Source organism: Budorcas taxicolor, chromosome 3 (assembly GCF_023091745.1).
Source record: "Budorcas taxicolor isolate Tak-1 chromosome 3, Takin1.1, whole genome shotgun sequence".
In the NCBI taxonomy this organism is placed as follows: Eukaryota; Metazoa; Chordata; class Mammalia; order Artiodactyla; family Bovidae; genus Budorcas; species Budorcas taxicolor.
Window position 1 is genome coordinate 103,639,554 of NC_068912.1, and position 26,028 is coordinate 103,665,581.

At 51.2% G+C, this 26,028-nt stretch overlaps 1 protein-coding gene across 1 annotated transcript; it reads left to right on the forward strand.

Annotated features, from left to right (window-relative positions):
- Positions 1 to 7,225: 7,225 nt before the first annotated feature.
- On the forward strand, positions 7,226 to 11,831 carry CLDN19 (claudin 19). Its single transcript, XM_052637824.1, has 5 exons — positions 7,226 to 7,448; positions 8,732 to 8,896; positions 9,005 to 9,089; positions 10,921 to 11,073; positions 11,783 to 11,831. The coding sequence occupies exons 1-5, from the start codon at positions 7,226 to 7,228 to the stop codon at positions 11,829 to 11,831; spliced, it is 675 nt and encodes a 224-aa protein (XP_052493784.1).
- The last annotated feature ends 14,197 nt before the right edge of the window (positions 11,832 to 26,028 follow it).

The following is a 26,028-nucleotide window of genomic DNA, read 5'->3' on the forward strand; positions in this document are numbered from 1 at the left end:
CCTGGTGGTTTGTTCAGAGTGGAAATATGCCCATTGGCCCCAGAGGTCTCACTTGATGAAAATTGTTCTGGGCAGGACGCAGTGGCAGGCCCGGTGTGAGGAGGCACCTGGCTTGGCCACTTCCTGTGCAGCCTCAGGCCAGACACTTAACCTCGGGGACCTCAGGGTTGTCATATGTACGAGGGGGACCATAATCCCCAGTCTGCCCACCTCCTGGGCAGTTGTGTGGCCCAGAGGCGGTATCGGATGTGACAGCATTTTGTAAACTGGAACACTCTGGGTGGATGGCAAGGATTATCTTTAATCCTTCTCTGGCAGCCAGCATCGGTCAGCAGTGCCCTGGCATGGTGCCCCCTTGTCGGCCACATGCATCCTGCTCTGCTGTCTGGCTTCTGGGTCCTCAGACCTCAGGGTCTCCATGTGCAGGACAACACACGCCTCTAGGAGGCAGAGTGAGAGACCTACAGCTTCAGCTCCTCTGGCCTCAAGCTCATCTCCCATCCTGGGCTTGAGAGGCAGGGGGGTCGTAAGTTGGGAACCTGCAGTCTGAGAGCCCATTTATTCATTTAAGCCGAGTTTATTTATTGAGCACCAGCTAAGTGTCTGGTGCTGGAAATACGGAACCAAACAAAACAAGTCCCTGCCCTTGTAGAGCTTATACTTTATTAAGGGAGACAGGTAACAAACACATAAATGTGTGTGTATATGTGTGTGTGTGATCCTTTGAAGTAGATAAGAGAGCAGGTTAGGCCCTAAGTGGGGAGCAGCAACAAGGAGGCCAGCCTGGTGGCACAGAGCGGGCAAGGAGGGCAGCCAGTGAGGTCAGGGTCCTGGGGGCCCTGGGGGCCATAGGAAGCACCTCGGCTTTGATTCAGTGGGACAGGAGCCCTGGGAGGATTTTGAGCAGGGAGTGGGGGCGTCTGACTTATAAAGGCCTCGGTGAAGAATGTAGGTGGAAAATGGGCTACAGGAGCAAGTATGGAGACAAGGAGAGCATAGCAAAGGCTGCTGCATGGACCCTGGGGAGAGATGGAGGCAGTGTGCATCGGGCATTGGCGGTGGAGAAGGTCAGGTTCTGGATCTCTTCAAAATAGAACCAAAAGGGACTTCCCTGGTGGTCCAGCGGCTAAGACCCCGCATTCCTGACTTTGTAGGGGCCAGAGTTTGATCCCTGAACAGGGAACTAAGATCCCACGTGCCACAGCTAAAACCTGGCACAGCCAGGTAGATAAATATTGTTAAAATTTTTTTTAAGTAGAGCCAACAGGAGTCACTGATGGGTTGGCTGGCACAAAAAGAAGGAACAGCAAGGATTTAGCCTGAGCAGTTGGGGAAGTGGAGCCACCCTTTTCCCCATGTTGGGCAGACTGCAGACGATGAGGGCTATGGGCATGGAAATGAGGAATCTGGTTTTGTGTGTTTTGCTCAAGTTTGAAGAGCCTATTAAGCAGAAGATTCCTGAATCTGGAGTTCAGGGAGAGGTGGAAGTAGGAGTTGACATTTTGGAGGTTGCCATCAGCACATGGTGGGTGTTCAGAGCCAGGAAGCTGAGGTCAGTGCAGACAAAAGGAGTCGGAAGACTGGGCCGGGCTGCAGGTGGCTGGAGGGCAGTGGGGTCCAACAGAGGATATGAGGACCAGCCATGAGCAGGGAGCCAAGATGTCTGGTCCTGGAAGCTGATGAGAGTGTTTCAGGAAGGAGGGGGTGAGCAGTGGTGTCTAAAGCTGCTGAGAGGTTGAACAAGCTAAGAACCGGGAACCTGCTTTTGAATTTGGGGATGGACATGGAGATCAGTGAGAACTTTAGCAAGAGATGTTTCAGTTGTCTTTCAAGTGAGAAGGGGAGGAGAATGAGTGGTGCTGGCGGGCGCAGACCACTCTTCTCAGGAATTTAGCTCTACTTGGGGGCAGGATGAGCTGGAGGGAGATATGAAGGAACAGTTGTTTTTCTGCTCATGGGAACCATCCTGTAGGGACAGTCACTATTCCTTTAGTCATTGGTGGTCTGTGTCCTGTTTGGATGACCCACTTGCCCAATGGAGAAAGTACCACGTTAATGGAAAGAACACCAACTTCACCCACATGCTGAGCTGGACAAGATTTTCACTTCCCACCACTTCCGGCTGTGTGATCTGTTGAGTGTGTTTCCTCACACACTCAAGGGCTATAACATGAGATTATAGCCCTTACCTCCTGGGATGGCTGAGAGTATCAATGAGGGAATATTCATAGAGAGACTGGCATGACGCTTGGCACACGGGAGATACTCAACATCACAGAAAACGAATCAGCCTGATTGTGGTCTTCCAGGAGTTTTCACCTCAAGGCAGATGAACTTCACAATTTTAAAGCATGCTAAACCATAGAGACAACAGACCGTCTCAGTGTAGCTCATGAAAGGCCAGATGTTTTCAGCGGCAGCAGAATTGGAATAAGTGCATATGGTTATGGTGGGTGAGTCCTCCCAGCAGCAGGAGGTGATGGCACGGTCCAAGCCAAGACTGCTTGGCCTGTGTGTGTAACTCATGCACACAAGCGGGTCAGCACTGGGGAAGGCTGCTTGAAATGAAGAGAGAGCAGCCACAGGAGCATGAGAGGGGACGGAGGCAACTCAGCAAACTCGGGGAGGATGTGGACGTGGAAGACGTCTGTCTCAGCACTCAGGGCAACTGGCAGAGCTCTCAGCAGGGGTGCCAAAGAGAGCCAGTGTTCAGGACTGTTTGGGGAGGAGAAGAGGGCACTGCCAGACACCCTCACCCTGGTTTAGTTGTTGTTCAGTCGCTAAGTCATGTCTGACTCTTTGCAACTCCATGGACTGCAGCACGCCAGGCTCCCCTGTCCTTCACTATTTCCTGGAGCTCGCTCAAACTCATGTTCATTGAGTCAGCGATACCACCCAACCATCTCATCCTCTGTCACCCCCCTCTCCTCCTGCCTTCGGTCTTTCCCAGAATCAGGGTCTTTTCAGTGAGTCAGTTCTTCGCATCAGGTGGCCAAAGGGTTGGAGCTTCAATATCAGTTCTTCCAATGAATATTCAGGGTTAATTTCCTTTAGGATTGACTGGTTTGATCTCCTTGCAGTCCAAGACTCTCAGGAGTCTTCCCCAGCACCTCAGTTTAAAAGCATCAGTTCTTCAGTGCTCAGCTTTCTTCATGGTCTAACTCTCACATCCATACATGACTATTGGAAAAGCTATAGCTTTGACTAGATGGATCTTTGTCGGCAAAGTGTCTCTGCTTTTTAATACACTGCCTAGGTTTGTCATAGCTTTTCTTTCAAGGAGAAAGCATCTTTTTAATTTTGTGGCTGCAGTTACTGTCCACAGTGATTTTGGAGCCCAAGAAAATAAAGTCTGTCACTGTTTCCACTTTTCCCCCATCTATTTGCCCTGAGTTAGTTGTGGGACACAGAAATGAGGCTGGTGGTAGGGCCAGCGGATCTCTTAGTCCTTGGGAGGGAGGCAATGGAACGATGAGCCAAGTGCTGTGAAAGGAAATACGCAAAGAACATGACGGATCCAGACCAGAGCACCTGACCCTGCTGGAGCGGGCGAGACACTGGGGTGGCCACCCTGCTGGGTCACATTGGGGAGGCCACGCTGTTAGCTGCACTGCTTTCTAGCTGTGCGCCTAGGGCAAGTCCTCTCCATTTTGAGCCCTGGATTCCACGGGAAAGTCAGACTCCAAGCTGGGGGGTGTTTGGCCAGCACCACCACCTGAGCCGCCAGCGTTTCAGATGGTGGCTGCAGAGAATGTGCTGGACGGCAACCAACTGAGTCAGACCCTCTTAACAGGCAGGGGGAAAGGACTGGGGGAGGTGCTCCTCTGTTCCACTGGGAGGGAGGCAGAAATGTCATCTCCACACCCATCAGTCAGTGGTCAGCACAGATCTACCTACTAAGCACCCGCCCCCCCAGACACTGCCAGGCAGGAAGGGGCAGTGGGTCTTCAGCCACGCAGGGTGAGAAGGCTGCCAAGCTGCACCCAGGGTGAGAGGGCACAAGGGGCAGATCGCCCAGGGGGAACAGAGCATTCATTAGCCACAATTCTTCAGGCGTATTATGTTTTCCAAAAGCACTTCTCACCTGTTTTGATCCCTCTAAACTCCCTCATGACCCAAACAGATGAATGCTATTGTCTCTATTCTTCAGTTGGGGAACCAGGACCAGAGAGGCTAAGGGACTTGCCTAGCATCACACGGCTTTTCAGTGGCAGAGATGAAGCTAGTACCCCCTAAGTTTCTTGTAATGTAAGTCAAAGCACTTTTTAAACAGTGAAGTGTGATACCCCAGGGAAGTTTTTAGTTAGCTCTTAATGGAGGCTGGGGTGGGTTCCTGAGCCTTGTTGCTCTCCCCACATGCCTGGGAGTTGCTGGACTGCAGGAGGCGATGGGGGTGGCAGAAGCCCTGGGTGGAGAAGCTGCGCCTGGTTAGGGAACTCAACACCAGAAGCAGGATCCGGATTTCGAAGGGATTTGGGACATGGGTGAGAGAAGGCCTTTGGGGTAGGAGAGAATGTTTTGGTAGAACAAACTCAAGACCACAAGTAACAGAAGGGATAAGAGTTTCCAAGGGAGATGTGAGCATCATTCTGGGTCATAAAGTGGGTCTGGTCCAGTGTGGGGAGGGCTCGGGGTGGACGACCCAGCCAGGAGGAGCGAGCAGGTCCTGGGGGCAGCTGGGTGACTCTAAGCATCTCGCTTCCTGTCTCTGATTCTCAGCTTTTCATTTGTCAGTGGAGGGCCTTGTAGTCCCTGGTCTCCCAGACTGTGTGGCCTTGAGGATCCTAAGGCTCAGAGACCTGACTCAGGCGCTACTCGGGACCAGAATGACCCCTGGATCCTCCTTACAGAGGAAGCCCTGCATAAGGCTGGGAGAGGGCTTCCCTGGTGGCTCAGCCATGAAGAATCCACCTGCCTTGCAGCAGACACAGTAGACACAGGTTCCATCCCTGGGTCTGGAAGATTCCCCAGAGGAGGAAATGTCAACCCACTCCAGTATTCCTGCCTGGAAAATCCCATGGACAGAGAACCTTGGAGGACTACAATCCATAGGGTCACAAAGAGCTGGACATGGCTTAGCAACAACAAAGGCTGGGAGAAGCCCAGCCCAGCCGGGAGAGGGCAGTCAGTCCTTCGGGAATAACTGCCGAGTGGCAGCCCCATGCAGATAGCCCACACTCTCTCAAACACTGGGCAGCTGTCTGGGTGATTCCATGAAGCTAATTAGATTCCATGAAGCTAATTCCATAATTTAGAGGTGAGGACACAGGCTCCACAGCCAGCCAGCTCAGGCCTGTTCCTCCTGGTGCTGCAAGAAAGGTGGGGTGTGGACTAGACAGACCTGATAGGAAAGCACCCTGACCCCAGCTTCCTAGCTTGGGGTAGGTCACCTCCTTCAGTCTAGGTTCCTTATCCGTGAAGGGGCGCCCACCATGAGGGGCTGTCTACGATGAGAGGGATAAGGCCTAGAAACCCTTGCCCGGAGTCTCCACCCTGGGCGCCGGCAGTCCCCTGCCCCTCACGTCAGTCTCTCGCTGTCCGTGGTGGAGGGATCGGAATTGGGGACCGACTGTACCATGGCTCTAGGCCCGGCTAGCTTTGGGGGACTCGGCTAGCTTTGGGGGACTCGCCGGCGGCCCAGGACGGCCAGGTCCACGTGGCTTGGGACTTTCCAGCTTGGAGGACGGCGGTGGGCGGTGAGGGCGTGGAGGGAGCAACATCGGGAACCACACGCCCAGCAGCGCCCACCGCCCCCTTGAGGGCAGGCCCCGCCCCCAGCTGGCAGCCGCGGGGCCGCGGGCCATACCAGGGCCCACGCCCCGGCGGCCTCACAGGGCAGCATTGTCCCCAGCGCCTGGCACCCTCTCGTTTGCATAGCCACGTGAAGAATGCGAGGGAGCGGGCGGGGCTGCCCCTGCGGAGGGGTTCTGGGTGGAGGGTGCCTGGAGCCCAGGGTCGGCGGCAGGACCCTGCCTTCCCCCAGCGCAGCAAGGGGAAAGGCGAGGCTAGTGGGAGGCTTGGGTAGGAGGGGATGCGGGGGCGGGTTGGGGGGGGGGGGTCGGCGGGAGCGGGAACAGGATTGTGACATTCCCCGGCACCCACGCCTGGAGAGCCGAACTGAACGTGAGGGGATTGCTAATGAGGTCGACGAGAGTTAAACATTCCCTTGCTCCAGAGACCTGAGCTGGGACTGGAGAGAGGAGGGGAGGGGGGCCTCTCGGAGGGGGCAACCTGAACCCCAGGAATGTGCAGAGGCCACTGCTCCCCACCAGGCTGTTCTGGAGCTGGGGGCCAGGGCCTGGTGCCTCAGGCCCCAGCAGGAGTGTTAAGCCAGCCAGCAAAGAGATTAGCAGCCTGAGCAGTCTGCCCTCCTTCAGGCTGATGCCAAAGGTTGGTGATATCTCCCACCTCCCTGCCAGGCTCCTGGCTGGCTGGCGGCCAGCTCTGTCCCAGCCTTCATGGGTCTCTCTTCTGCCCCCCACCTCAGATCTCAAACAGACCCCTGTTTGGGTGAGTCTGGCCCTCCCCTGTTTTGATACACATGGTCCCAGGGACCCAGGACCTCTCTCCCCAACACCCCCTCCCCAGCCCAGTCTCTCCATAGCTGACCTCAGAACCCGCTCCGAAAAGTTCTCCTTGATGTCTAACCCTAGTCTTACCTCTTGCAAATTGGAATTCCATTCTCTTTCCGTCCTACAGGCAGGGGACAGAAAATCCCAAGGGTCAGATCAACTGTGCGATGGCAACATCCATCATCTCAGGGCTGATGCTTGGGGTAGGAATGAGAAATTTAGGGCACTTGTATCAGCTTCTAAAGGGGTTCCCCTGGGGGAAAGGCCCTGAGAGCCAGCCCAGGTCACTCCTCCCAGCCCCTCCTTTCTCTATCCCTGGAGAGGGGAACCCACCTTGGCCACGCCCCACCCCACCCCCCATCCCCAAGGGGCTGAGCAGGAGGAGCTTTGCTGGGGACCTTGCCCTGGCTTAGGCGGCTACTGTGGGCGGGCCCCTGGCCTTTCCAGCCCGGGCCTCCCCCTGCATTCTAGAGCCTGGATCCGCTGCCTTTGCTGCTGCCACTGCAGGGCTGCCGTCTCTCCTCTTCAGCCTCTGACCACTTGCTGCTCCCCACCCCCACCCCGCTGCTCCTGTCACCTGGCCATGACCTCGGCCCCCCCAGGGATCCTGGCCCAGCCCTGAGCCCTGGAACCCCCAGTCGCCTCCCTTGGCCATGGCCAACTCCGGCCTTCAGCTCCTGGGCTACTTCCTGGCTATGGGTGGCTGGGTGGGCATCATCGCCAGCACAGCCCTGCCGCAGTGGAAGCAGTCCTCCTACGCGGGCGACGCTATCATCACCGCTGTGGGCCTCTACGAAGGGCTCTGGATGTCCTGCGCCTCCCAGAGCACAGGTCAGGTGCAGTGCAAGCTTTATGACTCGCTGCTCGCACTGGAAGGTAGGCCTCATGCCCGCTGGGATGGGAGGCGGGAAGTGGGGGTGGGGGGCCCAGAGCAGGCTTTCCCACAGTCTGCCATCTGCCCTGGGCTGCACTCGCCAGCCCCTGCCCCTGTGCACTCGTGAAGAACCAGGTCAGCCTGTCCCCTGTCCAGGAACAGGGGCTCTAGGTTCTGGCAACTGTGGGTCCACATGCCAGCTCTGCCGCTGTAACCTTGAAGGAGTCACTGACCCTCTCTGTCCTCATCTGGAAAGGGGAGGACTAGGACTCCGGCAGGGCTCTGGGAGGGTCAGAGGAGATGACTGCCAGCACTCAGAGGGGCTCAGTCAAGACCCTTCCCTCTGTTTCTCCCCACACTCTGTGCAGACACACTGTGTGCACATATCTTCTTGTCAGTCCTGCCACGTAGACAAGTATGTGGGCACTTGGGTGCACCTACACACACACACACACACACACACACACACACACACCCCGATTCAATGGACATGAACTTGAGCAAACTCCAGGAGATGGTGAGGGACAGGGAAGCCTGGCATGCTGCAGTCCGTGGGGTCTCAATGAGTCAGGCATGACTAACACACACGAACATATGCATGTACATGCACGTCCACACACAGGCACTTTAGTAGGCAGGTAGTTCTCCTCCTCCTGAGGTGTGGGGCTGCATCTGACAAGTTGGCTCGTAAACAGATACCACTTTAGCTCTACCCTGGCTGGGAGCCCACCCACCGCCCTCTGCCCAGGGCCCCACAGGCCTGAGCCGGGCGACTGTCACATGGCCCCTGCCACTGCAGACCAGACAGGTCATCTGGCCTCCATCAGGGACCCAGATCCCCTGAGCTGCCCCTGGGCCCGGGACTGACCCCAGCAGCAGGCATCCAGCTACCATGGGTGACTCAAGGGGCATAGGGAAAGGTGACCAGAGTCAGATCCCTCAGCTCCTCCTTCTGCCGGATCTGAAAGGCCCCAGGAGAAGCTGCCTCCCAACCTCACTGCCTGCGAGGGCTGTGCCAGGCCCCAGAGGGAGTCGCCTGGCCAGAAAGCAGCAGATGGGAGAACTCATGCCCCCCATCACCACACACTATCCAAAGGACCCCGCAAGCAAGAGTGAGTGGTGTTCACTGGTGTGGCTCAGCTCCGCACCCTGCTCTCACACCCTCCCCATCCCCTCACAGCTGCCGCAAGCAGCACCTCCAGCTTCAGCTCCAGGCCCCCCATCTTGGGCTCCTCCCACCCGCCTACTTCTCCCACCCCCGCTCAGTCCCTCCCGCTCCCCCCAGGTCACATCCAGTCAGCACGAGCCCTAATGGTGGTGGCTGTGCTCCTGGGCTTCGTGGGCATGGTCCTCAGTGTCGTCGGCATGAAGTGCACCCGGGTCGGAGACAGCAACCCCGTCGCCAAGGGCCGTGTCGCCATCGCCGGGGGTGCCCTCTTCCTCCTGGCGGGTAAGTGCCCAGCTCCTCCCCCACCATCTTGACCGTAGCAAGTAGCCCCAAGCTGGGTGGTCATCTGGGGGCTGGAGCAGAGCTGAGACCTCCCTCCCCTGTCCTTAGGCCTCTGCACGTTGACGGCCGTCTCATGGTATGCCACCCTGGTGACCCAAGAGTTCTTCAACCCCAGCACACCTGTCAACGCCAGGTGAGTGCCAGGGCATGGCTTGAGCCAGGGGACAGGCTGGGCCTCTCGCTCCACCTTCTCTGAGGCCACTGGCCTTCATCCAGCAGGGCGACTTGAGGGGAAACAAGGGACAGGCCCCAGGAGCTGTCACTGAGAAGTTCTTTGGCATGGGGAGCAGACAGCATGTGGCTGGGCCCTCCAACGGGGTGGGAGGCCTATGGAAGCCACCCCAAGGGGTAACGCCCTGGCTCTTGATTTAAATCCCAGCTCCACACAGGCTGTCTGTCTGACTGGCAAGTTCTTTAATCTTTCCGTGCCTGATTTCCTGCCCTGGAACATGCAGCTAGGACCAGGGACACAGCTCAGTGTGGTTGGGAGGGTTCTGTGAGACGGTGCAGGTAAGAAGGGGCCTAGCACAGTGCCTGGGTTGTTATTTCTCTAGGAGGCACAATGACTTTGAGCCAAAGAGTTGAGGTTGGCAAAGTCTTAAGGGCAGATGGCAGCGGCCCCTGCAGCCATGGGAAGCTTTCTTTCCCCTTCTTGGGGTGGAAGGCAGGACAATCCCTCTGGCTGTGGTGTGAGAATGATGGGGAATGGGCAAGGCCAGTAAGGTTCTGTTGTAGAGGTCTGGAGCAGAGGGCTTAGAGCTGAAGGGGCAGAGATATTTAGAGGCTAAAATGGTCAGGACTTGTAAGGTCAAGGTGTGGGGCCAAATAAGGGGCTCTATGAAGAGACTGGCCCCTCCCCTTACCTCTCAGCTCTGCCAGGAGCAGAGAATGGGACAGTCTCAACCCCAGATATCCCAAAAGACCTTAAGACCTGGGGTGGAGGATGAGGAGAGATGGTTGGGTCGTTGCAGTCGGGAAGGCTTCCTGGAGGAGGCAGCAATATGGAGAAGGGAGGAAAAGGAGACTTCAGGAGTGAGGTTCATTCCCCGAGGCTGGCAGCTGTAACCACGAAAACCTGCCAAGCAAGAGGTAGCGCAGCTCAGAGATGCCAGGCTGACACTCTGCCTGTCCCTTCAGCACTCCTCAAGGTTGCCCGAATTGCAGGCCCTGTGCTGGGCCCTGGGGACATGGACAAATCTGGTGCTGTCTGCCCTCAAGGTGCTCCCCGGGGAGCCAGACAAGCAAGAAACTGATCAGCCACCATGTGAGAGTCAGTGCCAGGTGGTGAGCAAAGAGGGGTCAGGGAAAGCTGCTGGAGGAGGTGGCATCTGCACTGGGTTCTGGAGGCAGAGGGGATGCAGGCAGTGGGACCCTCCAGCAGGGGGCGCCTCAGAACCAAAGGTGGGGAGACCTGGGTGCTGCAGAGGGGACGCATCCCACCTAGCCTAGGGGTGGAGAAGCTGGAGTGCCAGATGGAGCAGGCGGAGCCCGGCCTTCTCCAGAGGGCAGTGGGAGCTCAGTGCGAGTTCCGTGGGCCAGACCATGACCAAGAGGGGTAGCTGGACTGCCCCGTTCCTCCCCTCCCTGACGGCCTGGCAGGTACCCCCCCGCCCCCCGCCCCCCTGCCCCACAACACACACACCCTTGCACTGGCCAGAGGAGGAAAGAGGCCTGAGGCTGCACCGAGCAGAACAGCCTGGACCTGGGTCACTCTGGGTCAGTGGTGTTGATGTGCTGGGACAGGGGCTGAAGAAAGGATGTGTGTTCATCCCAACTTCCCCAGATGTGGGTTCACCCCAGCTTCCCCAGAGAGCCCGAGGAGGCTTGTGAGGCCCCAGCCTCTGCTCCCCATGCCCTGCCCACCCTCCACTCTGCCAGGTGGAGGCTGGGAGTCCCCCGGGGAAGGTCGGGGCAGGGCGGGGGTCGGCACAGTCACACCTGATCGTGTCCTCCACCCCTCGCAGGTATGAGTTCGGCCCAGCCCTGTTTGTGGGCTGGGCGGCCGCCGGCCTGGCCCTGCTGGGTGGCTCTTTCCTCTGCTGCACGTGTCCGGAGCCTGAACGAGCCAACAACAGCCCACAGCCCTACCGGCCAGGCCCCTCCACGGCTGCCCGAGAGTACGTCTGAGCCTGCCCAGCACCCGCCGGCCCGTGCAGCACCCTGGGTGGGGCTCAGGGGGTCCCCCAGGCCGGTTAGGGCTCTGAGCAGCTTGTCCCCAACCTAGGCACCCAGTCCGGGTTCTGAGACTCAGACCCAGACATTCAGAGAGAGGAGGGAGGCAGGCAGGCCTCAGCCCTCCTGTGCCGCTGGGGCCAGGGCCAGGGCCAGGGCCAAGCAGGGACTTGTCCACACCCCAGCCAGCTGCAGTTCCTTTCATGGCCGCTTATTTACTCATCCACCGGTTGAGGGAATGACTATTCTGTGCTGGGCCTGGAGGACGCAGCAATAAAGACGCCCTGGGGGTGGCCAGAGCCCATTGTCCCCCTGGCCCACGGGGCTGCTCACAACCCCAGGAAGGAAGTAGCGCCAGGATGACACTTGTCCCCGATTACACACACAAGGAAGTAGGTTCAGAGAGACCAGGAGGCGTGGCCCTGCTGCCTCTGAATTCAGGTCTTCCAGTATGCCTGGAGCTGCGTGGACACTCGCACAGATGGCTGAGCCAGGCCATGTCACCCCTGCCCCAGAAATGGGCTCCCGCCGCAGGGCTGCTGTGAATTGCACTTGCCAATCCCTGGGTCTGGGCCTGAACCCCACAGCCCCTGCCCCAGCCCCACTGCCCTCTGCTCACCCCACTAACTAGCTCTCCTCTCTTTTGACTTTCAGACCAGTTGTTAGATTGTCCGCCTCCACCAAGGGCCCCCTGGGTGTGTAATGTCCAGGTCCCCAGCCTGGCTCTGCCCCGCCTTGCCACACCTAGACTGTGTGCTTGATATTTTTTTGGAAAGAAAAGTGAACATCCAGCTCAGAGTGTGGTGTCATTTGATCCGTCTCTGGAATGGCAGAGCTGGACCCTGGGCTCCTTGGGCACAAAGACGGGGAGACAGGTCCAGTAAGGGTTACACAGCACATGCAAGCTGGTCAGGATCCTCCCTGACCGTCCTTGGGCTGGCACCAGCACCTCCTTGGTCAGAGACGCAGCCCTGCTGCTCTGGCTGTCCTGGAGCCCTCCTGGGAAAGGGGGTGATCCCAGGGAGGCCCTCTCACTTGGTGCTGGGGGTCAGAGCCGGGTGAGAGCACACCGAGGAGGCATTGGCTGCCGGGAGAAGTGCCTGAGGGAAGGACGTTAGGGCCTTGCAGGAGTGGCGGAAACTCTGCTCCCAGCCCAGGGCTGCCACCTCTCCCACAGCCACTGTCCTCTTCCTCTCCAGTCTGTTGAGACCCCACCGTTCCTGCCCTGGAACCAGAGTAGGGAGGGGCAGCCTGAGGCTGCTTGAGACAGTGGCTGGAGCTGTGGCCTCACACAGGGCTGCGGGCAGAGCTGGGAGGGCTTTGGATCTTGAAGTACAGTTATCACCTCCTTAGTATAGAAACAAGTGTGTGCGCGGGCTTAGTCACTCAATCGCGTCCCACTCTTTGCTACCCTTTGGACTGTAGGCCGCCAGGCTCCTCTGTCATAGGATTTTTCAGACAAGAATACTAGAGTGGGTTGCCATTTCCTTTTCCAATAGAAGCAAGAGACGTCCTCAAAGGAATGTAGGGAAAATAAGCCCCTGCCCTCATGCTCAGGTGTTGCCCACCCCTGACGTCCTCCTGGGACCCTGGGTCTCTCTCTGGCCTCTGGCCTCTGTCTCTCCCAACCAGAAGGAGCTGACTACAGCTCTCGGAAAGAACTGTCCCTTGCCTTCCCCTGCCCTCCTCAGCCAGTTCTCTTCTGGCTTCCTCCACCACCCGTCCAGCGCCATCTCCTACCCAGTCAAGATCCCAAGGATCAACCGTCTCCCCCCGACATGCCTCTGAGAGGTGAAGTAAGACGAGATGACCGTCCAGCTCCAGGAGAAGGGAGGGGAGAAGCAGACGGCAGAGCTGCTGGGGGATTGTCCACGGGCGGCCTGGCCTGGCAGCAGCTGCGCGTACATGGGGGAGCCCGAGGGGCTAGAAGGGGTGGGTGGCTGTGCCTAAATGGGTTCACCAGAGCCCTGCCTCTCGAACGAGGTGAGGTGAACGAGAGCTACGGCAGGGTCTCTCTGGGTGCCTGACACTGTAACGCAGGGGTTCTTGGCTCTGCTCGCACATTCAAGTCACCTGGGGAGCTGATGTCCAGCCCTCCCCGCCGCCTCCAGGCATCCCAACCTAATGGACTTGAGGTGGCCATGCGGTGGACCCGGGCACCAAGGTCAGCACACTGAGGGCACTTCTGTGAGGCCTCAGAGCTTCTGTGAAGCTCGGGGCTGTGACAGCCACATTTCTTGCCCCTCTGAGGCAGTCTCGAAAGGCAGAAAGGAAGCCCCGCTCCCTCTGCCTTTCCTGAGACCAGGCTGTTCCGTGAGAACACCACACCCTCCCGGTAAATAAATAAACCCCTTTCCACCGAAACGGTTTTGAGTTTGACTTCTGTCACACACAGCCATGTGTTGTCTCTTGTGGTTCAGGGATCACCAGAGGCTTGGGACTTGGTTGGAAAATGTTGGGATAGAGTGTGCTGGCTGCTTCAGGGATGGGCCGTGAGGGAGACAAGCACCAGCCCAGCGGGTGGCCCTACAGCCGGGCAGGAGCAAAATTCCGTGTGATCCTTTGTGAAGGGAAGTCTTTTGTGCCCATAGCTGAAGACTGGACAGGTGGAGAGTCAGACGACCGTTCACCACCTAGTGGGTCCTGGCAGTGGGAGGATGCCTGGGAAGAGTTCAGAGTTTGTAGCTAGAAGAGTTTGGGAAGCCTGATCCCCCCAGGGCTCTTCTCTTTCAAATGTTTACATCACAGTCACCTTGTCTGCCAACCTGTGACAGGGTCAACTGTCCAGGCCTCCTGTTTCCTATCCCAGCCGCAAGGCTAGAGGACTGAGAGGAGACCCAGGTAGGTCGCGCTGTTATTATTTTACTAGCAGAGTTCTTTCAAGGATGAAATTTAAGTGTTAGTTGCTCAGTTGTATCCGACTCTTTACAAGCCCATGGACTGAAGCCCTCCAGGCTCTTCTGTCCATGGGATTCTCCAGCCAAGAATTACTGGAGTGGGTTGCCATTCCCTTTGCCAGGGGATCTTCCTGACTTAGGGATCAAACCCAGGTCTCCTGCATTGCAGGCAGATTCTTGACCGTCTGAGCCATCAGAAAAGTTAAGAATGAAATTGGCAGGCCATAAAAGATGGTTTGGGGAGGGATATATCTGTGCCCTCAGCCTTGAAGGAAATCCGGAGTACCATGGTAACAGATGTTCAGCTAAGGGATGTGAACCAGGTGCTGGAGTATCTGACCAGACACTCATCTATTGCCTGCATCTGAGAGTATAGATAGGAACTGAGTATTAGATGATGTCAAGGAATTATGGTTAATTTTGTGTTATATATTATTCATTTTATGTGATAATGACACTGGTTATCATTTTTAAGCCTTGTCTGTCAGACATGCACACTGAAACAATGTAATGGTTGGATTTTCTTTAAAAATACTCAAGGAATAGAAAAGTCAGAGGCAGGGAAAATTTATAAAATAAGATTGGTAAATGCCAGTGGTACTTAGGGGTTCACTCTGTTCTTCTCTGTGCATTTGAAAATGAAAAAAAAATCAAAAGGTTAAAAATACATCTTCAAGTTTTGCTGGTTTGTAATTTTATATACTTTCCATTGGAATAAAGGTGATGAAGACTCTTGTCACTCAAAGCAGAGTCTTCCAGCCACAAGCATCACATCACCCAAAACCCTGTGAGATGTGCAGAATTTCAGGCTCCACTCCAGACTAGGAGAAACAGATTCAGCATTTTCAGATCTCTGGGTGATTCTGGAGCATTTTGGAAAGGCAGGTGTAGGCTAGTGAGAGCTGTGTGTTGCTTCTCCTTTTCTGGATGAGAATTTCAACTGAACTACCATCGAAAAACTGGATATAATGAAAGTGGTTCAATTTAAGATTTTGTTTAAAGTTGGGAAGATTGTGGGGAACACAACTAATCCTGATCCAGGCAAAACTGGACATGAAGAATGGACAGCATCCAAAGAAGTGCTTCCTGACCATCTCTCCTCCGAGAGCACATAAAACTAAGACTTAGTTCAATTTATGAGAATATTGCAGGCAGTTTTATTCTGGATACTATGTAGTCTTGTTAAAAACAACTAGAAATGCGGAGGAAACAATCACTTTGCAGAACAGCAGAAATTACCATCACGTTGTAAATCAGCTGTGAGTGACTGGAAGTTGCTCAGTCGTGTCCGACTCTTTGCGACCCCATTGACTACAGTCTATGGAATTTTCCAGGCCAGAATACAGGAGTGGATATTATTAGTTCCTTCTCCAGGGTACTGTACTTCAACTGTACATCAACTGTACTTCAGTAAAAATTTTTTAAAAAGAACCCGAAGCACTGCTGCTCCCCCTCTGTGTTGGTGGCCCATGTAGTCGCCACAAAGCTGAAGAGTCCTTGGTTGGCGGGTCTGCAGATTGGTTACATATAAGGGGATTGAACAAGTAAGTAAATTCATTGTTGTTTAGTCGCTCATTCATATCTGACTTGTGACCCCATGGCCTGTAGCCTGCCAAGCTCCTGTGTCCATGGGATTTCCCAGGCAAGAGTACTGGAGTGGGTTGCCATTTCCTTCTCCAGGGGATCTTCCTGACCCAGGGACCGAACCCTCATCCCCTGCATTGCAGGATTCTTTACCACTTGAATCACCTGGGAAGCCCAAATAAGTATATACACGGGACGTAATTGGAGCCAGTCTTCTCAGTCAGAGAATGGATTTACAGAGTTGGAAAGAGGGAAGCCTAGAATAAATCTTGAGGTGTTGGATTGGAGTTGGAGGTATGCGGATGAACATACAGCTTTTAATATATGTAGATAAATGTAGAAATAGATACAGTTGTATACATACACAGAGCCTTCTGTAACCACAGGCAAGGAACTGGAAACATGGAGAGCCCACTGTACTGTGGTATTTTACATAACGGACTTGAGCATTCAGGGATTTTAGTATGGCTGTGGTTGGCAGGGGAGGGGGTGGACAGGCGTGGTTCTGGAACCAATCCCGCATGAGTACCAAGGGCTGTCTCTACATCCCCTAGACAGGCCAAGAAGCAATGACCCCCAAGGGCAAGCTCATATCTTGATTTCTGAATACCACGCAGAACCCCAGGGAGATTCAAGGAAAGCACAAAATAAGCTTGGAGCATCTTTTTCCAGAAAGTAAGAATGTGCTCAAGGAAGGATGGAGATGTGTCTAAAGGATTCAGAAGCCAGGTTAAAGGGTTCCCTCTGATTTCATCTGGAACAATTTGATCATCAAAATACATAGTGACTATAATGGATTTTAACTCCATGAATAAAAATAAGAATCCACTTGTTCCTAGAGATATGAATGATTAAATAAGTGGGAAAAAAGGAAAAGCTTTACAGTAAAATGGCAATACATGTAATTTATTAACTAAGAAATACAAAATACTTAATTTTGCAATGATAAGCACAGTGGACATATCTTAATCAAGGGATAAGAGTTAATATCACCAGTAATGAAACAAGACAAATGTAGGTGACTCCCAAGACAGAGATGGAAGCTTTGAACTCACCTGTGATGAAAACAGAATCTTTCACCTTCATTTTTGAAAGACGTTTTTGCTGAGTATAGAATTCTAGGTTGACTCCTTCATCGTTTTTCAGCACTTCGTAGCTGTCCTGCTAGTGTTTTCTAGCCTACATAGTTTTTAAATCAAAAGTCTGCTCTTGTCCATATTGTCATTCCTTTGTTTCTCTCTGGCTGTTAGTCATATTTTCTCCGTCTTCGGTTTTCTTAAATCTGACTATGATGTGCCTAGATGTATTTTTTCCTTTGTGTTCGTTTTGCTTCATGTTTTCTGAGCTTCCTGGATCTGTGATGTATTAACTTTCATTTCCTTTGGGAAATTCGCAGCCATTATTTTTTTCAAATGTTTCTCCTGCTACATTTTTCCATCTTCAGCAGATACTTCTGTCCCATGCTGGATATTGTGTCACAGCTCTTCAGTGGTCTGTTTTCCCCATGTGTTGGTTTGTATAACTTCTACGGGTGTATCTTTAAGATCAGGACGTTTTCCTTCGCTGTGTCATCATTTGATGAGCACATCTAAGCAATTCTTCTCTTCTGCTGATACCTTGTGCTTAGTCTGAGACTTGGACTCCAGAGTTTTTCCTAGTGTTACTGAGCCTTGGCATTCACCACTTCCTGCATGCTAGCACCAAAGGAAATCCCTCTCCGTGCTCTTGTTCCTTCCCCAGAAACAGCTTGCCACTGCTCGCTTTATGACACAAGGCTCATGGTGGTGGCAGAGGTTTTCTCAGTTCTGCTCCAGCCTTAGTCATAGATGGGCCCTGTGCACCTGAGCACCTGACCCTGCCTTGTGATGACAGCGGGTCTTGAGTGGGAGTTTCCTGCCCTCCCATCAGGAAGCAGATTTCCGTTTTGTATCAATTCAGGGTCTTAGTAGTGAGATTCCTATTTTTATCTAGTGTCAGGCAGCTTCTGCTTCCTCCCCAGCTCAGAGGTAGGCAACCTTGACTTAGGACTTACTTCTTACCTTGCTTTTTATTCCTTTTTTATCTCCTAATATTTAAAATAGGATCATTATCTTTTAATGCCCATCTGCTGCTTGTGAGTGCTCTTCATTATCTCGAAATGTCTATTTTTTTTTTCCACCTTCATATCTCACTGTGTATGGAATCCTAGGTTGGCAATTATTTTCTTTCAGGTCACTGAAGATATTTTTCTACTCTGAGACTATCATTTTACTATTTTCTGGCATCCATTGTCTCTGTTGAGAAATATCAGCTTAAATGTCACTTCTCTGAAAGTAATCTTTTTTTCTCCCTGGCTCTCTGTAATATATTCTTTCGCCATTAAAAAAAAAAAATTGTGGTATCATTTCTGACGTGTTTAGATGTGGATTTCTTTTTATTTAACCTCTTTGGGATTCTTGACTCTTTTGGTGTCTGCCCCTCTCCCCACCCGTCATTTCTGATTGAGTCTTAGTCATTATCTCTTCAATTTTCTTTTTTCTTTCTTCTGTGGCTACAATTACGGACTGGTTGATTTGTTACTATATTCTCTAACTCTATATTTTCTCCTCTATTTTCTACATTGTTTATTCTCTGTATTTCATTAGAAATGATTTCCTTCAACTATCTCTCAGTTAATTTTTATTTTTTGACTGCACTGCATGGCTTGTGGGATTTTCATTCTCTGACCAGGACTGAACAGTGAAAGCATGGAGTCCTAATCACTAGACCACCAGGGAATTTCCTTTGTATCTTCAGCTTTTAAGTAGCTTCTGAACCTGTCTATTGATTTCTTTGGTGTATTGTATTTTTATAGTCTCAGATTTCCATCTGGTTAATTTTTTTAAATCTGCTGTCAATTTATACAGTTTCTGGTTCCCTCCTTTATTAGTTTGCCTGGGTTGCTATAACAGAATAACGTATGTTGGGTGGCTTAAGACAACAGAAATTTATTTCCCCACATTCTTGCAGGCTGAAAGTTCAAGCTGTAGGTGTAGGCAGTTAGTTTATCTCTGAACACTCCATCTTTAGATTGTAGAAGCCTGTCCTCTTCTGGTGCCTTCCTGGTCCTTCCTTGTGCCTATGTCTTAATCTCTTTTTATAAGGACACCAGCTATGTTGGATTAAGCCTAGTGTCCATGATCTCATTTAACCTTCTCTCTTTAAAGACTCTATGTTCAAATAGAGTCACATTGGAAAGTACTGGGGGTTAGGATTTAAATATATGAATTTGGGCTGGGGAGAGTCACAATTCAGCCCATAACACGTCCTAAAATTTTCAAGTGTCTTTAATCTAATGAAGCAGTAAACACAGTTGCTTTGCTGTGTCTAATATTTTTGGCCTCTGGGCTACCTGTGGGGCTTTTTCCACTGTCTGCTGCTTCTACCTTCTACTAGTCCTTGTTTGTGATGACTTGTCTCCTGTAGACCTAATCATCTTTGAATGTATGCTTGATTTGGCATTTGTAAAACATTTATAGAAATAATTCAAAGCCTAGGATTATACTATTTTCTACAAACATTTTACTTCCGGGTGCCTGGGGTGGGGGGCAGTGGAACCAGCAATTCAGGATCACCTTTATTGAAGTCTAGGGCTTGAGATCTCTGGGCCCCTATATGACTCCAAGTCAGGTGGCAATCTATATGAGGGTTGGTTAATTTACTACCATGGTAACAATTCAAAGTCCTCAACTCAAAGCATGGGGTAATACACAAGGGTTCACATGCTCAGTGGGCCCTCTAGCAGTTGCAACTGCCTCTTCCAGGCCAGCAAACTTAAGCTTCCAGATAAGCACCCAGGCTCTGCTCTCTCGCCTAGATTTTCAAACACATCCAGGGGAAAGGAAGCCCTGAAAATCACTTACTTTTCTACACTTTCATCCTCTCCTGGACCTAGCCTAGTAGTTTGTACTTCAATCTTTTAAAGCTTAAAAAATTATGTATTTTGCCTTTTTTTTTTTTTTTTTTTTGGTGGAAATTTTGCTTTATTTCAATTGCCAGCAACTAGGGTGGCTCAGATGTTAAAGTGTCTGCCTGGAATGCAGGAGACTCGGGTTCGATCCCTGGGTCAGGAAGATCCCCTGGAGGAAATGGTAACCCACTCCAGTACTCTTGCCTGGAGAATCCCATGGAGGGAGGAGCCTGGTAGGCTACAGTCCATGGGGGTCACAGAGTAGGACACGACTGAGTGGCTTCACTTCACTTCACAGGATGGGGGTGTGGAGGTCGACTAGAGAATATAGTCAGGCTCCTCTGAAAGTCCCTTCAGCTGGAGGGGAGAGGCTTGCAACAATGAGGGTAGGTGCAACAACAATGACTGCTATCTTTGTGTTTGCACCTCTTTGATGAGAAACAGCCGATTGACTACAATCAGAACAGAATCTCAGTATTTAGGGACAGGGTCTTTATTGCTCCCTTTGGCTGCTGCAAGGTGTGTGCAAGGAGCTCCAGGAACAATTGCATGCCTTAGGGCTGAGCTGGGTAGTCACTGGTGAATGATGAACCAAAATCCCCAATTAATCTCAGTTTACCATATGTCTTCCCTGGAGGTTGCAAGCCTTCAAAATAGTTACATCAGACCAATTCTACCAGTGTACTTGTTGAGATTACAGGGACAGATTCCTGGTGCTTCATACTCGGTCATCTTCCCAGAATCCTTCCTCACCTCCTTACTTCTCTGTGATGCTTATGTTAGTCTGGGTTCTCCAAGAAGTAGACCCCCACCCTCCCCACAACAGGATTAAAATGCAAGACGTTTACTATGGAAACACCTTTAAAAAATGGGTAGGGGGCTCATCAAGCCTAAGTGAAGGAATACTGGGTTGAAGAATCATAGAATACCATGGAGTCTAAGTCAGTTAGCTGTCAGAGGAGTTCAATATCTTCCAGGAACAGGACTGTTTTAGAAACTCTGCTGAGCTTACTCATTGATTGGCTTGGGAGCACTTACAAAGCACAGCCTCAGGTCAAACATGGTGGCAGATTTCAGAGCAAAGCATCTTGGGTCAGTTATACTGCCTGTAGTTAAGAGTTTTGCAAGTCATACTCATGGCCACCACAATTTCAGTTTACAGTGTTCAGAGCTCCTATCTAAGTCGATACTTAAAATTACTATAGTAACAGCCTACTGAGCACTAACTGATGCTAAAATACTTTGGCCACCTGGTGACAAAAGCCAACTCACTGGAAAAGATCTTGATGCTGGCAAAGACTGGAGGCAAAAAGAGAAGGGGGTGGGCAGGATGAGATGGTCAGATAGCATCACTGACTCAATGGACATGAATTTGACTAAACCCTGGGAGGTAGTGGAGGAGAGGGGAGCCTGGCATGCTGAAGCCCATGGGGTTGCAAAGAATAGGGCATGACTCAGCAGTTGAACAGGACTTCCCTGGTGGCTCAGACAATAAAGCATCCACCTACAATGTGGGAGACCTGGGTTCAATCCCTGGGTGGGGAAGATCTCCTGGAGAAGGAAATGGCAACCCACTCCAGCATTCTTGCCTGGAAAATCCCATGGACGGAGGAGTCTGGTAGGTTAGTCCACTGGGTCTCAAAGAGTTGGACACGACTGAGCGACTTCACTAGCAGCTGAACAAAAAAACATAAGGTATTCTTCTTAGTTAATCTTTGTAAGAAACTTGGGAAGTAGGTACTATTTACCCTCTACTTTCATTGGTAGGACTGGAACTCAGGTTTTCTGACTGCAAATCACCTTTTCATCCTGGTGTCTCAAAATGATCTATGAAAACTGAATTTTATGCATAGGGTAAACAAGGCATTTGGCTGCACCACAGAATCACAAAGCTCTTCTTGTTTGGCCCCTTCTCCCCCAACCCCACATAAATGTTTGCTCATCCTAAATAAACTCTTCCTTCAAATTTGCTATCTCTGGAGTGACGAGGACTCCCGGGCAGTCTTTTCATCCCAGTGTGATTGGCAATCAAATCCCTGTCACTCTCAAGAGCACCTATTTGGCTAACACATAAATCGGTCTAACATTACCAGCTTATCTTGCCCTTCCCGCGGCAGCCCTCACTTCCATCATCCCACTTCTTCTCAGCGTAATAAGTTACTGAGCTTTTACTCTGTACCCTTGTAGATCTTCGAATATGTCAGGGAAAAAGCAAACACAAAACACAAACAAGTCTCTGCCCTTTACTTTCTGGCGAAAAGAATATGCACTATTGATTAGCCTATGATGATATATGTGCACCATGGAGAAAAGTCAAGCAGGGCAGGGAGGTCAGATGTGGGCACAGACGGGCTGCTATTTTAAAGAGTGGTCAGGGAAAGCCTTCCTAATCTTTCCCTGAAATAACAGAGGGAGAAAGCCGTTTGGTTCCTGGAGGAAACAGTCTTCCTGTCAAGAAGTAAAGTAAAAGTCTTGAGTTGGAATATGCTGGCACATTCCAGGAAGAGAACTGTGAGGCTGTTGTAAACCAGGGGGAAAGCAGTAAATGTGGGAGTGGGGCCCACTGTGAAGACTCCTGTAGGGTGTTGACTTTTGTTGAAAAGTGAGACTGGAAGCTTCTAAACGGTTTTGAGCAGAGAAGTGACCCAGAGTCTGACACAGTTTTTAAGAGGACTGGCTGGAGACAGGTGGGGCAGGAAATTTGGTAGCAGGGAGCTCACCTAGCACATACAGTGATCCAAGTGAGAGACAAGAGGCTTGGACCCCTGTGGACAGAGGTGGTGAGAAGTGGTCCGATGCTGGGTACATCAAAGGCAGAACCAAGAGGATCTGCAGACTCGTTGGATGTGGAGTGTTTTAACTGAGAAGTCAGGAGACTTGAGGATTTTGGCTGGAACCCCTAAGGATGGACTGGTACTGAGGTGAGGAAGGTTGAGCATGCAGCAGCCCTTGTCACCACTCACCTGCTCAGTCTGGGGACACCCTCACACTTCCACAAGCCTGCTCTCCCCCTTCGTCTCCTTGCCACTGAGCCCAAGGGACACTTTTCAGCCTCCCCCTTCTTGGACTGTTTGGTTTGGATGCCCACTGAACCACTTCTTGGTTCTCCATGACTCTGTGATGCTCCCCCCCTTCCTGGATTCCTCACATCTTTGGGGCTCCACTCTATTCTCCACAATCAGCTTTCAAAAGCCACCTGATGGGTGGTCAACACCCCACTCCTTGGCTTCACATCTGCTTCCCGCACCTTCCCTATGGATTCCCCAGACATTGCAAACAGACCCCTCCCGTTTGTGCAGCCCCTGTTTTAGCAAGTAGCTCTATCTTCTTCACCATTCTACAATCGCACCAGATTCTTCCCTCTTTCTCGTTCCATTCAGCTAGTCCCCTCAAACCGGCAACTCCATTTCTGAGAACATCTCAAATTTGACCTTTTCCTACTGCCTTATCTATGGTCTCATCTTATCTGGGCTTCTACAACAATGTCCCATTTTTCTGTCCCAGAGTAACTTAAAATGATAACTATCCTATTTAAAAGTCATTCATCGGAATTCCTTGGCAGTCCAGTGGTTAGGACTCCACATTTTCACTGCTGAGGGCTCAAGCTTGATCCTTGCTCAGGGAACCGAGATCCCACAAGCTACAGCCAGCCAAAAAGATAATATACAAACATCATTCAGACCCCTTATCACCCAGACAGAAGGGCTGTACATCTGGCTGCCCCAAGCCAGTAAGAGGCGCTAAACATCACTTGGATAGGTATTTATGCAAGTTGACTTTTTATCATTTATAACTTTTAAAGCCAGCCAGCCAGACTGAAGGGATCTAAGCGGGCTCTCCAATATCTGAGGCACCATTCAGAGCAGGGAGTGGCAGAATTCCTAACAAATGCTCCTTCCTCAGCCAAAAAGCAGCCTTACCAGCCTTGGTGCAACTATAGAACCTCAGTAATGAGCCTGTCATGAACTATACTTGCCTGTTTACCTCCGCCAGATGCTCAATTCCCATTCAGTGCCACTACCTTAATTTCTATCAGCTCTCCTCTACTGACTCAGTACCGCTTCTCAAGCCCTCCCTGTGCCCTGCCCTGTCCTGTGGATTTAGCCACTAGCTGCTTTTCTGAATGTTCTTAGCCTACCTCTCAGCAGACTTGTGCTGAGGACACTCTCTTTTGAGCTTTTAGTAGTGGCTTTCTTTTTCTAAACCCAGAGTACTGTGGTGCCTGATGGTGGGCTAATTCGATTACACCATTGCCACTTTTGAATTCAAACTTCCTTGAAGCCCATGCCTTCAAGCTAAGCTCACGATCCAGCAGCACTCCCTGACATTCCAGGGCCTTCACCACACCTACTTCTGTCAACACTGAGGGAATTTCAACACTCAGGATCCTTTTGAACACCATGGTCTATTTTTGACCCCTTTACCTCCGGTTCGGTCTTCCACACACGTGATCTTAACCTGAACTGTCACTACCAGTGCCCCAGGTCTCCACGCTTGTTGGTTTAAGGCCAGCATCGCATTCTTCCAGCTTCCTTAACTAGTACTTTTACTCCACCAGATCACTTTGGAACCGTGTCAGCTCACAGACTCATTTCAATCACCAAAGCAAGCTATGTTCTCTCATCGGCTTTCACTAATAAGGATACACCTCCTAAATCTGGGGACCGGGGAAGTGGATGCTGAGGACAATAGCATCAGCTTTAACTTGGCATTCACTTAAACCTTATTTGGCGGTGCTGGGTCTTTGTTACTGTGCTGAGTGCATGGGCGTCTCACTGCGCTGGCTCATCCTGTTACAGAGCACAGGCTCCAGAGTGTTCAGGCACCAGGCATTTCAGCATGCGAGCTGCAGCTGCCCTGCAGCACGTGGTATCCTCCCAGACCAGGGAACGAACCCACTTCCTGCACTGGCAGGTAGATTCTTTACCACTGAGCCACCAGGGAAGCCTCTGCATTTGCTTTCTGTACCTTTACTCTTTTTTCCCTTCTGCTGGATTCAGCTGGCCAAGCTCGGGTGAAACCCAACCCTCTACCTGCTAGCAGTTCTACTTTCTTGGTATACTTATTTTCCTATTCTCCAAGACAACTATTTTACATCCTTTTCTCTCCTCTAACCTCCCATCTCTCATCTTTTCTAAAACCCAAAAATGCCATTAAAAAAAAAAACTGAATTTGTATAGATGGATTGACATCATTCTCAATATCCATGAACATGTAAATCTTCATTTCACATTAACATCTTTCAATAGTTTTGCTTCCTCCCAGATTTTTGGAAAATGCTACTTAGTTCTGCATGCATTTCCTTGATACTACTGTATTTCTTATATGAAATAAATTTTCGCTCTTTACTGATTATCCATTCTTGACTACAAGCTCTTCTGGTTTGTTACCACTATCACCTATTCCTTAAGTATTACCTGACTGCCTAGGCCACCCAGTATGAGCTTCAACAGAAACCAAAAGCATCCTAAATTAATTTTAAAGGAATAATAACAGACAACAAACTTGATTTGACTGAATTGGCACTCAGTTCCTTACCATCTTCCTGTGCTCCAGCTGCACAGCTCTTCAGGAACATGAGGTATTCAAACTTACAGCGGGAAAACCTGACTCAAGGGTAAGCAGCTAGGGTAGAGCTGTCAGAGGAAGTCGCTGCAGCAGAGGACTGCGGCCACCGCCCCCTCTAGGCTGTCTAGTCCTCATACATAGTGAACTCAGCATGAGGTGCTGGGTGACATGAGAAAAATACACAAGAGAAAAACAATGTTCTGTTTGCAACACTGGCAGCAAGGCTACATCACAAAAAGCTTTCTTCCTTGCCATGGTTTTCAAAATCACATTCTTACATCATTGGATTATATAAGCAATGTTGAAATCATTTCCCACAACATATATCCTAATGCATGCAACTGTTTAAAAAAAAAAACTACATTTTACATACCATGAGCAGTGCTCCATTGTCCATACCATCCAAAGAGTTGGTCCCAAACTGAGAAAAGGCATTTCAAGGTGTTAACTGATACTAGCCCAGCTACTTGCCTATTTTTTCCCACTTTATTCACCAGTCCCCTGAACCAAAACTACCACTGCAAAGCAACTCTCAGTTCTGTGAATGCCAAGCCCATTCTGAACAGGCACACAGCACTGCATGACTTCCAGATATGCCTCTCTAGCCAACTGTATACCCCTAAGGTCTCCAAAACTGGCCAGAACAGTCCAGAATGTCTCTGGATAGCAGTCAAATATTCCACAAAGGAAAGTAAGACACTATAAAATATGGAACATGCTTACGTTACAAGGGTGCTGAGGACAAAATGAATGTCACTGACCTCTATATTCTTTAAGCAGCCTTCCCACAAGCATTCCATCATTTGTGGTTACCATCTCTAGTACCCAAGTAAAGGAGCTGAGCTGTGTTTACTGAGCACAGCAGTCTCTGCGGCAGACATCTGCTAACTAAAGTGGGTGTCCTTCAATCTGCAGGCTGAAAT